The sequence below is a fragment of the Argopecten irradians genome, chromosome 10, assembly GCF_041381155.1.
Source record: "Argopecten irradians isolate NY chromosome 10, Ai_NY, whole genome shotgun sequence".
Classification (NCBI taxonomy): domain Eukaryota; kingdom Metazoa; phylum Mollusca; class Bivalvia; order Pectinida; family Pectinidae; genus Argopecten; species Argopecten irradians.
In genome coordinates, this window is record NC_091143.1 from 32,063,998 (window position 1) to 32,077,438 (window position 13,441).

The 13,441-nt window shown below is 32.3% G+C and overlaps 1 protein-coding gene across 2 annotated transcripts in view; it reads right to left on the bottom strand.

Moving 5' to 3' along the window:
• Positions 1-13,441, bottom strand: part of LOC138333665 (insulin-like peptide receptor) — a 75,939-nt gene that overhangs the window by 20,153 nt on the left and 42,345 nt on the right. The window contains exons 8-13 of one of the 2 annotated variants that reach the window (XM_069282192.1): positions 12,237-12,363; positions 11,084-11,137; positions 10,467-10,642; positions 10,017-10,187; positions 9,321-9,516; positions 8,197-8,211 (exon numbers count right to left, since the gene is read on the bottom strand). In XM_069282192.1, the coding sequence (XP_069138293.1) occupies positions 8,197-8,211; positions 9,321-9,516; positions 10,017-10,187; positions 10,467-10,642; positions 11,084-11,137; positions 12,237-12,363 (739 nt within the window). The remainder of the gene's footprint in view (positions 1-8,196; positions 8,212-9,320; positions 9,517-10,016; positions 10,188-10,466; positions 10,643-11,083; positions 11,138-12,236; positions 12,364-13,441) is intronic. The other variant, XM_069282193.1, reaches the window with a different exon arrangement.

The window sequence follows — 13,441 nt, forward strand, 5'->3', positions numbered from 1 at the left end:
GGCCCAGTTCCATTAACATTCCTTAAATTCAAGTAATTCCTTAACTTAAAATTCTCCATTGGAAAGCATTACATATTTTAAGGAAGGCTCATTAACTTATGATTTTTCCCTTAACTTTTGTAATGCTTTTCTATGGGAAAATTTATGTTAAGGTATTCCTTCAATTTAAGGAATGTTCATCAAACTGGGCCCTGTTAGTACTACTGAATTATAGTGAAATTTACCATACCTAACTTTGTCTTCTATTATATTGTACCTCAAATGACTGAAGACATATTACCACCAGAATGGCATCAAGGTCATCATGTGCTATATAGCTTACTCATTATTTTTCTTCATCCTTACAAATAATTGATGATACCTAATTTTTAACAATTAAAATTTGACCTTTGGAAATTACGCTACTGACCTTGACAAACCTGCTGACCTTGACATAGTTTTAAACTAACCAAATCAAATTAATTATAAAGATAATTCTTATAGTGAAAGTTTTTATTCTATATTCAAACTCAAGATAACAGAAGATTAGGTTAAAATTACAGAACAAATGTGGAATTTTTGTTTTTGTTTTTCCAAGTTTTGAGTTTTCAAGTCCAAGATGACAACACCTGTGGAGAAAACCTAAATTTTAGTAAAAAGTTGCTATTGATAAAAACCAGGTTACCGTGGTAACTGATCCAGTAAATCTTAAAGATAGATCCTACAGTCAACCAACACCTCACTAAAACCACACCACCGGCTTACCGTTTGTAGGAACCTTTTAACTCTACGCTTGATTAACCCCTCTTTCAAATCTGTGGTTTCCCATGAACTTTTCAGTGATAAAAGGTCACTTGAGGATGATATTGTTTTGTTTTTCGGAAGCATTGAGAATGATAGAACACACAGAGAGGAAGCTGGCAGCTATAAATAGACTGCTGTACTTTCCCTGTATTTCCCCTCACCTGAGTACCATCTCCCATATCTACCTACTTATCTCAGATTACATTTTTTTTTTGAAAAACTTTTATTTTTTTTTTTTTTCATTTCAATAAAAGAAAATTTTGTCTTTCCTTTTTTTTCATTTCTATCTTTTTGTTAATACCGTATTCGACCTAATAAGCGCCCAGGGAGCTTAAAAAATTGATAAAAATGAAAAGGTGCTAATGAGTCAAAATTATTGCAAATTTATACCGTTTTATGTAGTTTTGGTCATTATTTATGCCTGGGCAATTGAAATTGAGGCCTCTTAAAGGGGGAGGGGCACTGATAGGGACATGGGCGCTTATTGGGTCGAATACAGTACCTTTAATTCAATTTTCATAAGACTGAAACATATTCTTTTTTCTTTTTCCCGGAATCAATTAAAGGCCAACTGAAAATGGGGATACATTTGTGCGATTAACAAAAATCAACTATCCAGGCGAAAAATGATAAAAATATACATTTTTAGCATTAAAAGTGCTTTGGTTAAAAGTGAAATGTCACCAATCAAGATGTGCCAAAATAAAAAGTGAATGAAACTGATATCACTCTGAGATAAGTAGTCAAATGAACACTACCACACAACAGGAAAAATACAGCATATTTTCTGTTGTCACAATCAATGCTGAATTCAAACACAATTATGTTTTTGTATTTTATATCAATTGTAACTTCTTTTCTTCTTTCTTTTTCTATCATTACTCATTTCAAAAGAGTAATACTTTCCAGTAAAGATGCAAATTATTTTGATGCAAATTACATTGCATACTCAACAGCATGTATAATGTTTATTCAATCCTTATTGTTAAATTAACTAGCAAAAACAAATACCGGGCAATTATTTTCAGATTGGGATTAGGATAAAGTTTTCCTCTAAATTATCCCCTTATATTATAATATCTATAAATGTCGGTCTGGTTGTACACCATACATATCTTTCTCAAAAGGTTGTAAAACTAAAATTGTTAGCAATAAAAGTATGTCATTTACTACTATAAGTTGTGATAGGTTATTAAAATGATGAAACTGATCTCAAAAATTAATTCGCTTATAGCTTATACCATGTGAATATTCATTCACATTTTGTATTATATCAATATTTTGTAATTCATTAATTTTTTGTATTTCCTTAATTTCTTGTATTCCATTAATTTCTTGTGTTCCATTAATTTCTGGTATTCCTTTAATATTTTGAAGACGATTTTCCAAGATGCATTCCTTCACTGTATCTCAACATTAAATGTAGCTGGCTTCAGTAGACTACAGCACTAACAAAATTTTGCTGGTGATGATGATGCAATTCTCAAAGGAATATGGAAAGGTCAAAGTTTGGCAAAACAGGAATCTGTAGGCTACCAATCATCAAAGAACATAGAACACCAAGACCCATAAGTAATTCAACACGGAACCAATACAGAAACATAGAATGACCAATCAAACAGAATTCCATCAAATATGAGAATAAAATAACTTTTTATGTAGAGACATGTGAGAAATACTAGTATCACAATCATTGTACATTAGATAAATTGACACATCAAAAAGTTTTGAGAAGTAAAAATTTGCTGTTACCAAAGATTTTTCAAAGATTTTTCGCACTTCAACAATGCAATTCTGGTTAGAAAAATAAAATTTGTAAAAAAAAAAAAAAAAAAAGGCTATCTTTGCATATTTCACCATACAAGCACAAAGATGGTAAAAGAATAGAATTCAAAATGACACAAAAGTGAACTGACACCATGAATACGGAGACCAACCAGACAAAAACTGTGATCACAAGACAAAAATTGACAGCAGAACACCAGCATCACACGCGGACATACAAAACACAACAATACAATAGATTAAAACTTGTACAGTCTGTGTTTCAACGTGAATATCTTGGGTTCAGAGATTTGTTTCTTCTTCGTCTTCATGCACAACTGCTTATAGTTGTTGTAACCTTACAGAATTTCCTTCAATTGATCTTTCAAAATTATAGAGTTTGTATAGCGTACACTGACGTCATCTTGAGTTATTGGTATTATCGATGAGTATAAAATGACTAGTATTTTGTATGCATTAATCATTGCAGGAAGAAAGGAAGAAATATATAATGGACAATGTAATAATAATGCAAGATAATGAGAACAAACCCCTTCCTAGTGAGATATATTTTAGATATATATGTACTGTACAAGTTGATATATAAACTAGACATGAAACAAACAGGTTGCCACCATATTGAAATGGTTTCCATAAAAACAACAAATTGTTTACAAGGCTTGGTAGGGTGTTTGGGGAGTTGGAAAGATGTTGCTCTACTGAAAATATTTTCAGACAGTAGTGTCTATATATATTTCATCGTAGTTTTTTAGTGCACACCATAGGTCTTGTTTATGAAAATGTTTCAAAATATTAATGTCTGGTGAAATTGTTATTCAGAAATAAAATGCATAAACTGTTACTTCTACAAAATGCAACAAATTGATTATTATCAACAAAGAATGTAATTAGTTAAAACAATTGTAACTCTAGAACAATGGTTAAGTGAAATGCTTTCAAAAATAGATTTTGGAAGAAATTGATAGAAAGAAAAAAGCTTTTTAAAAAAAAAATGAGGAAGAATTTGAACAAAATAGAATAATATTTCATTTTTTGGAAGACAGATAAAAAATATGTTCAGTAGACAGAGAAAAGATAGAGAAAACAAGAGACCGCCTCCCTTGGATTGTAAGCATAATACTATGGCTGATAATAAAATGTTTAGCAACTAGCAACTGTAAAAATGATAAAAAAAAAAATACAGTAACAACTGTTTTTCTTGAATATTGTTGTAAAATGAATGAATGTTTTAATATGAAATAGCTCATAAACTTTTATATGGAGGACATTACATAACAATGAACTCTATATAAAGGTTGTTTTTTTGTTTTGTTTTTTTTTGGTCTTTTTCTAAATTCTAAATGCCACGATTCACTGCATAGATTAATGTAACATATAATATTCATTCTGGAACCATATAAACAAAGTGACTTTCCTACAGAGGTAACAGATTTTTCTGACCTCTGTATAAAGGTCAAATATGGCAATGGACTCTGTTAAATAGTCACATGAAAAGTATGCATTCACGTTTTTATCATAATATATTGCTAGAAATAAAATAAACACCAGCAGCCATTGAACTAGTTTCTGTTTGTAATCATCTGGTTGATATTCTTACATTTTGGGTTCCAAGCTTTGATAAATGGTATTCTTAGACAATGTACTTAATGCAATTAAAATGATAATAATATTAAGATTAAGACCATTGCTATTGACCTTGAAAACATGTCCTGACCTTGAAAACATGTCCTAACTAAATTTCATCCAATCAAGTTATATCCGGGCAGTCATCTTTCTGGGATGATCTACAATTCTTTTTCCATGTGATTCCAAACAATAATAGTAGGTGTACAAATAAGTTGCTGATTGTTTATTTACACTTATTTGTAGTGGCAGAGAATTCACAAAACAAGGATTTGATTTTACGTCTCCATCATCATTTGATATTTAAAATTTTGTATTGGTATCGCCAATCTTGCTCTAGATACAAGCATGTACATAAAAGTTACAACTTTCTACCAAAGTCAAACTGTTGTCTGTACTATCTGCTAGTGCATTATCTCCCTTTACCTCTGACAGCAGGAGTGCATTATCTCCCTTTGCTGTTGATAGCAGGAGTGCATTATCTCCCTTTGTCATTGACAGAGGACCAACTATATAGCAATTTAAAACAATTACATTGTAACAATTTTCTCTCCTTGTCTACAACAAGTGACCAACAAGAGACAATATAATAAGTAAAAAACTAATAAAAGAAAACTTGTACACAGAATGACAAATGTCAAGTGGGTAAGTAAAACTCCTTAAAAATGAAATAAGTAGCATGAAACATAAATATCCTAATAAATTGCCCTATTTTAAAACTAATTCTCTATAAGCAACGTCTACTCTACAAACAAGCACTGGAAGCCATTAACTATGGCATACTTTTGATGATAAAAAATTACTAAATAAAATAAAGCAACGGAATGAGGTAATTTGAAAAGGAAACATTAAATACATTAGGTACGATATATGATTTACAAAGGTTTCCTAAAAGAAATGAAAAACAGAAAATCGTAGCTAATCTTGATCTCATCAGGAGAGAAAACATTTACCTTAAATGAAAGAGGAGGTGAACAAACAAAAGAGCAACAAAAACAAAAAGATTTTGTCATCACAAAATTTGAAAACAAGAAAATTCACATCAAAGCAAACATCAGATGTCGATGAATGTAAAACAAATATGTTGGTGACATATTCGAGTGTGCCATATGCTCACTGGATAAAATTTTGAAAATTCAAAAACAAACTTGTAAGCATAAATTCACATGGTAATTATCACTTATTTCTTTTTTTTTAATGTTTTCATTAATAAAAAAAAACAGAGCAAGGACAATAAAGAAAGAAAGTCCTTGTATTTTACATTGTTTTATTTTCAATTGATTACCTTCTTCAAATTTTTTTTTGTTTCATTTATATCAGATAATATTTATTTGAGAATGAAATAACATGATTGACATAGGAAAACTAAAGAAAAAATAAATAGACAAAGAAATTGACGACATTTATAATACAACACAATAGAAGCGCCATTGACCATTAATACAAATTATAAACATAATAAATCATTTTGACTTAAGGCAGGATCAATTTAAAGCAAAATTCACTGCTACCTATAATCCCAGATAAAAGAAATATATCTACTCTATATTGTAAAACCTACCTACAAAATTGAAAGCCATTACAAGATTAATCTAAAGTCAATGACAGGTGCTTCAAAATTAGGATAAATCAATAATAACCCAAAAAGAATTTCACGATGAGGATGTTTTAAAGCGTAAAAGATCCGATGTTCTTGACATCAAGGGGAAGACAAAGCACTCACATGTCTAACAATAAAACAGCATGCAATGTACTGTCAGATGAGTACAGACAGAAAACAGATTTACTGAAACATCTGGTAGTCAGTACTGAAGACATTGATGGCACAAACATTGACGGCATTGGGTTTTAATTGGGATAACCTCAGAACAATTTTGCCTATGGAAAAATCTTCTAATCATCGGTAAAGAAAACAGGAAAATTAAGTTTTCAGGAATTGTTTTGTTTAAAAATAAAAATATAACTTCTTTATCTTCAATATTGTGGGCTTGTCTTGGTGAAAATGAATAAAAAAAATTGATATTAAAAAGGGTAATTTGGAGACAAGAGTTTTTTATCAGTAAACAAAAACCAGAGTGTACAGAAAAAGGTTTTTCAATAGATAGAGATCCTATTTCCTTCAATATTGAATTTAAATTATTGTTTTGATAATATAGCAATTTACAAAAGGAAAATGCAAAATCATTAACTGATGAATATATAATTGTATGTAAATTACTTCAGTTTACAATGATGAATTTGTAATTACAGTCAAACCTCGATGTATCGAAGTTCAAGGGACCGTCAGAAAAACTTTGAAACATTGAGACTTCGAATTATTCGTGGTTGAAATTAGACCGATTTTTTTTTTTACCCCATGACCAACTGTGGTAGTTGTGTACATGTCGTCTCCGTTCCGTAAACTTTATAATTATTGTGTTTACCACAAGCAAAACAAAATAAAAACGAAGTATGCAATTAATCACATGTATTGCTATCGTTAGCAATACATACGTATATTATAAACAAGACTTACGTGTACTAGGCCTAACCCATGTACAAGTGTTCGTTTGGTGACTATTTAAGCGATGGTTAATATTACGGAATGAATATAAAAACGAAGACAAGTTGTAAAAACGAAACTTAACAGGAGGAACCGAAAGCGCTACAACACCTTCAAAATACTTCGATTTAGAATGATCGATTTGCTCCAGTATTTATGCCAAAGTTGTGCAATGTAACAGTTTTGAGTATGAGTTACTAATAATGTCGCTCGCTATTTACCGTTCCGTAAATTCTACAAACCGCTACCAATGGCGGCGGCGAACATCAAAAACGACTAACTGTATCTTTGCCGTACTAATGATTTACTAATGCAGCTTGTAAAAACAAAGTATAATGTAAATTAATACTCTAACTTAAAACCTTACAATTGTCCAGACTCTAGCAAACACCTGTATCAACTTATTGAAAAATCTATAAACATAAACAATTTTGGTGTAAACTAAAGTCCAGATAAACATCCTGCACATTTGTTTTAAGGGTAAGATTTGAAATTAAATTCTTTATGCATAACCATTAAGAAAAGCAGAACAAAGTCTCAGCAGACCAAATTCAACAGATTAGAAGCCAAAGAAAAGTTATCTTGCCGGGCATTTTTTTTAAATTCTGACTCAGCAAATGAACAATTTCAATGCAAACACTGTATATATGTTCAAATCTGGGGAATTCGGCAAGCATGCGTTCAGGTTAAGATTAGCCCTTTCAAGCTCCAGACCCTACAAATCACCCAAAAAGATAAAAAAAATTCCTATAAAGCTATTAATGTATAGTCCAAATTCAAATGATTAGAAGATGTTTGAATATGGTAGCTGTTTTGAGGTTTCCCAATTTTTGAGTTTGGGTTATTTCCACACATTAGGACAGGTATGTTATCCGGCAGGTTGTGATGTTAATCAATTGAATTAAATCTCAGCAAAATGAAAACATTAATGATGAGCAGTGCTTTTAAAGATAAATTTACTTTAAAGTGGTTAACAGATCAACCTTTCATCCCTATGATTAATACAATGGTTGATGCTGTCAATTTAACAATGGATCAGTCAACTTCAAATATAGGGGTGGAAAATTGAGGTTCACAATCAAACTTCTTAACAACCCCTTATAAATATAAAGTGGATTGATCCAGACTGCTTGATCAACTGTAACTTCAGGGATGAAAAGTCTATTAACTACTTTGCAGTTAAACCTTTCACCCCTGTAATGACACATTGAATAACCCATTCAATTCAAAATGGACCAATCCAATGTAACTTCAGGGATGAAAAGCCAAGTGAACTAAATTTGTTTATCTGTTGATAAAACTGTTTTAGTTGTCTTAAAAAGAATAAAAATCACTATATGTAGCTGGCGGTGACATAGATAGAAAGATTAAAGAGAAAGAGAGGATAGATATTGGACGAAGGTTTGTGTATTTAGCTACTCTGGCAGTTTTCTGTGTCATATCACTCGCTGAACATTACTCACCCTCGCATTTTTTCCCTGTGGTGAAGGATAAGATATATTGCAATAAAAATTTGAAAAAAAATGTGTATTCTCAAAATGTCTTTCCATTTTAATTTGTTAGGTGATTTGACATATCTTTCTGTTCATCATTTTTCCATACTTTAGAGACATTTGCCAAATGACAGTTCAGTACAAAGAAAAACACAATTTTTATAACTTTTAGGTTCCTCCAAAAAAAGATTGTATTCCCCTTTCATATGATATGTTTGAAGTCATAATAAAATTTACGCATCCAGATAAGGTTTGCTTGTGTTCTTTAAGCTCTGCAAACAATGCTTTTTAATCAACTTCCTTTTTGAGACAAATTTTGTATGGACCTTAATAAGTTATCTATTTTTTTCCCCAAACATTTTATCCATCTGAAGATTTCTATTTAAATATAGAAAATCTCCAGGAGCAATACAAAACTCTACTGGATAAAGGCAAATTCAACGAAGCACGTTAATACTATTAGGCTGCCTTTGTCCAGAATCTGATATTGGTATTGCTTTAATCCAGAAACAGCATTATTTCCTTGTTTTTAAGAACACAAGACTTATCTGGATGTCGCCATCCATTAAAACCATCGTTATCTGACATTATTCTTCATTTACACAGGGTTATCCCCCCTTGCACACAACATGTAGCATTATTAACACTACTGTTTGCAAACTAGATTTGCAAAGTGCACAATATAAAGTGATAGTTTTTGCCAAAGGCCTATATTACAGAAAATCTGCACAAATACAGAAAATTATCTTTAGCATTATTCATCTACAAACACAAAGAGCAAGAGAGGCTTTTTTTAATTCTCTGCTTAAATAATATACATTATACTAAATTATTTCTTTTTTAATGTGCGATACTATAAATTAAAATTCTTGCTCTACCATTATATTGGCTGTTATTGTCTGGTAGAATCCAACTTTTTACATGGGTATAAGTACTTAACATGATCCAATGGACTTGCCACAGACTCTCCAGTACAACTGAAGCCGATGCAACGATGAAGTTAATATTATTCTACGTATACCTTCCAACCAGCTAAGAGCTCTTTTTGGCTGTACTATGTTAGTATTTCAGGGCATTAGTAAGCTTGATTTTACCTCTTGATGTAAATTGCTGTTTGTAAAAAATTCTGAAAGTTGATCTGCATTTCTCTTTCCCTCTGTTCTTCTTCTTTCTTTCGGCGACTAGTGCTTGCGCACTCACAGCACTCCTCTCCTTGGTATTTCTTCTTTTCAGCTTCCATTTTATCTCTCTCTGCCTCCTCAAGCTGTTTCTGATCTGCACGCTGTACAGCTACAGAAAAAGACGAGATTTATAATTTCAATATCAACATATTAGATTGCCTCAGTGTTTGTTGTTCCAAGATAAAACATTTGTCTTTCGTATGAAGCAGAAATATTGCATGTCAAAAGAATTGTAAAGAAATAATGACAATAAATCTTTAAACACCTGAAAATAAAATTTTCTAATGCGCACCATTGAATATGCTAATACATGTTACAAACTAATGCATGTCAAAAATATGACAACCAATGCTTAAATAACAGAAAATCTACATAATTAATTGAATTTGGTACCTTAATAGAGATAAGAAATTACCATCAATAATCAACTGAATTAATTATCAAAGCATTTGAAATAATTGATAAGAAATAAGAATTTATAAGGAATTACAAGAAATAAGAATTTATAAGGAATTACAAGCAATTAAAAGTTGTGAAAATGATTTAAAATAGAAGTAATTAAAAGTAGATATTTCCTTCCAAACGTTATAGATTTTCTTTCATACTTACGAGATTTACAATAGTTTCTGACATCGTATTTCTTGGGGTCAAGCAAGCCTTTACGCCAGTAAACTTCATAGTGAGTGACGTTACCGTTCGGTAACTCTGGAGGATCCCATGTAAGGTGTAGCTGGTTTGGTTTGAGGGCTCGCACATTCAGATTCATGGGCGCTGTGGGAGCTGAAAAGACAACAACATATGTAAGTACTACAATCTCTAGTACAGCAAACCAACTTTCTTTCACAGATACTTAATTTTGAGATTTGAACTTTGCAAAGATTAACTTTCTCGGAATTTAAAGTTGAATGGCAGTTCATATCAATATAAATAGTGTAGATGTTAATTTGTGGAGATGATCTTTTGCAAATTGTCGACATAAACTTTCACAAATTTACACCAGCAGTGACCAGAGACATGTAGATCTTTCAAAGTCCAAGTGTGTTTTATATGGGGCCGTACCAGTGGCAGCTGTCCGGAAATATTTGACCTTGCTTATGGCGCCGACCTTGGCTAGTGCTGTGGTGTAGGTTTCTATATACATGGCATATTGTGTCCAGGGTTTTAACTTCAGAAGTATTTCGTACAGATAGGCCTCATTGGTACTTTTGCTGTTCAGGACATCTTTGGTATTCCAGCTGCGACATCATCATATCATATTAGTACAGTAATACACTGAGGTTCATTTGACTTCAAAATGTTACCATCTTAGAAAACACATGAAAATACCAAACTTTAAAACATAAAATCAAAGCATTTGTCAGCAAAATCTTAAAAACAGGTAGTAATAAAAATTATTGTCAATAAAATTGTAAATTCATATTTTGCTTGCTATCTAAAATCTTTACATACCAATAACAAATGTATAACAAAAAGAGCAACGCTTAAGAAGCGAACAACAAGAATGTTTCCTATACTAACGAAGGCGTAAAACGTACACTAAAAGTACAAATGAATTTACTATGAATTTCGATGATATATATAATCCTTCTGTGTTTAGCAGTTCTTTGAAATTACTGATCACAGTGCTTCTGTCAATAGTTCGTAACTATTTGGAGAAACATATAAAAATCACTTACAAGTCCTCACTACAAGCGTGGCGTCCGTCATAGGAAGATACATTCTTGACAGGGCTAGAAAATCAAACAACAGATACTCTTACTGTTAATCTGAACACCAAGAAAATAGCAATTTGCCTATTTTAACAGAGTCAGAAAATTGAACTTGCCTGACAAACTATTGGAGATATATAAGTAAATTGTTTTCATCGATCCTAATTTTCTGTTCCACAACTTGTCACATACAGCATACCACTTTCTTTTGCGCGATAAAATTTAGATGTAATTTCATGAGAGAGCTCAAAAGCATACACATGTTTTGCTAATACAGTGGTCCCTCCATAATAAGATCATCCTTGGGGAATGAAAAAGTGGTGGGATAATAGAAGTGGTCTCTCTTGGGAGGTAAAATTATCTATCTTAATGCACATAAGAGACTGATCTTATGAGGGAGAGTGGTCTCTTGTTGGAGTGGTCTTATATAGAGGGACTACTGTAACTGTATAAAACAAAATTACAAAATGTAAACATACTGAACAGCCGTTGATCCTTTGTTTGTGTATTCCTGAATATGTTGAAATCAATGACTACGCCAAAATAAAGTATAAGCAAAAATAATATAAAAGTGATTTACATTAAACAAATTGGTACGATAGTATACCGTATACATCAATTGGTCAAATTCTATCCCGAGATGCTGGCCTTCTGTAGCAGGTATGTGTGACTATATACAATGTGTACTTTGGGGGGGAGGGGGGTAATGGAAAGCATGGTATGTTTCATAGTAGCAAACATTGCATGAATATACAATGGCTGGGATCTGGGTATCCAGTGATTATATACCTGGTTTATCTATATCGTAATTCATTGTCATCACTACCTGGCTGGTTCAGCAGTATTGTATATCAGATGTTCACCTTCTATTCCTATTCCATCTTTGTATATTACTGAGTTGTCTGTCCTTACAGGTAGGTATTGATTGTGATGTCTTTAGATCATGAGTAAAAATTACGTCGTCTTCTCTGAAAGATGACGTTACACTCACAATCACATGATGTGACAATCAATGCCCACCGGACACGGGCAGGTAACTCTGTAATATGCAAATTCAGAATAGAATAGATTTTGCACAGCCTTCCAGCGAAGGTGGTTCCCATTCAGACTGACTACTTACGCTTCTTTGTAGTGAATTACATAGCTGAGCAGGTTCCGCTGGTCGGCAATTTTGAAGTTTTCCCACCTAAAGAATGCGACTCTGGGTCCAACTTGAAATATGGTCAAGTTGAGCGTAGCATACACACCTACAAAATCAGGGAGAGGCTAATGTTACCTAGGGGTCACATGCTAATGATGCAAGTCAAAGTTCATTAACAGGCAGGAGGACATATATCATGTTATAAGTTATCTAATATATAACACATGCACCATTAAAAGCTTCAAAATAAATGCCACTAAGTTTTATATTGCTGAAGGTTTAGGATTCCAGATATAGCTATATTGGCCAGTACAGTCAAACACCTAAGTCACCATGACTATGAACAGTCAAACACCTAAGTCACCATGACTATGAACAGTCAAACACCTAAGTCATCATGACTATTATAAATTTACGAGTAAGTGAAAGGAGAGTGAAGTTCAACTAGAAACAAAGTAATACTGATCAGCCCTCAATATCATGAAGCAGTCTCAAGCTTAGAATTTGCCAATCACAGATAGTGTTTTATCCTGCAACGGTCCCACATACTGATGGATAACTACTGCCGGATAAACTAGTGCTTCATCTGTAAATACAAAATGCTTTATCCGTCAATACGATCACATGAATTTGTTCCACATCTGACCGAACTTTTTCTTACCTAAGCCTCGCACTAAAATAAACCTTGTATTGTAAGATACTAACCATGTTTTCTTTATTTAAAATTTGTTTGTGATTGACAAATAAAGACCTTACATGATACATCTATAAGACTGTACCATGATCCCAAAGGCGAGAGTTTAACATATGTTCTAACTAATTTCATATGTTCATTGACTTCGGATTAAAATTTTACTCCACTAATTTCTTTATAAATATGATTTTTTATATGAACCTCAAAACTTTATTTTATATCACGAGGGTCCATCAATTATCAAGTATGGGTCAGTCAGTAGGTATAATGAGGAAAGCACACTCAAAGAGTTTCCAACCATTCTTTCACTGCTAAACCTTGGCATGGAAATGGTTAAAACGATACCTTGACAAGATATCAAAGCCTTAATTTGAATGCTATAAATAGAAGCGACCCAGTTACAAGATGACATGTTGATATATATAGTGGTTCTAGGGCCTAGAAAGCATATGGGAAAGCAAATCCATTCACAGGTCAAATATGATCAATA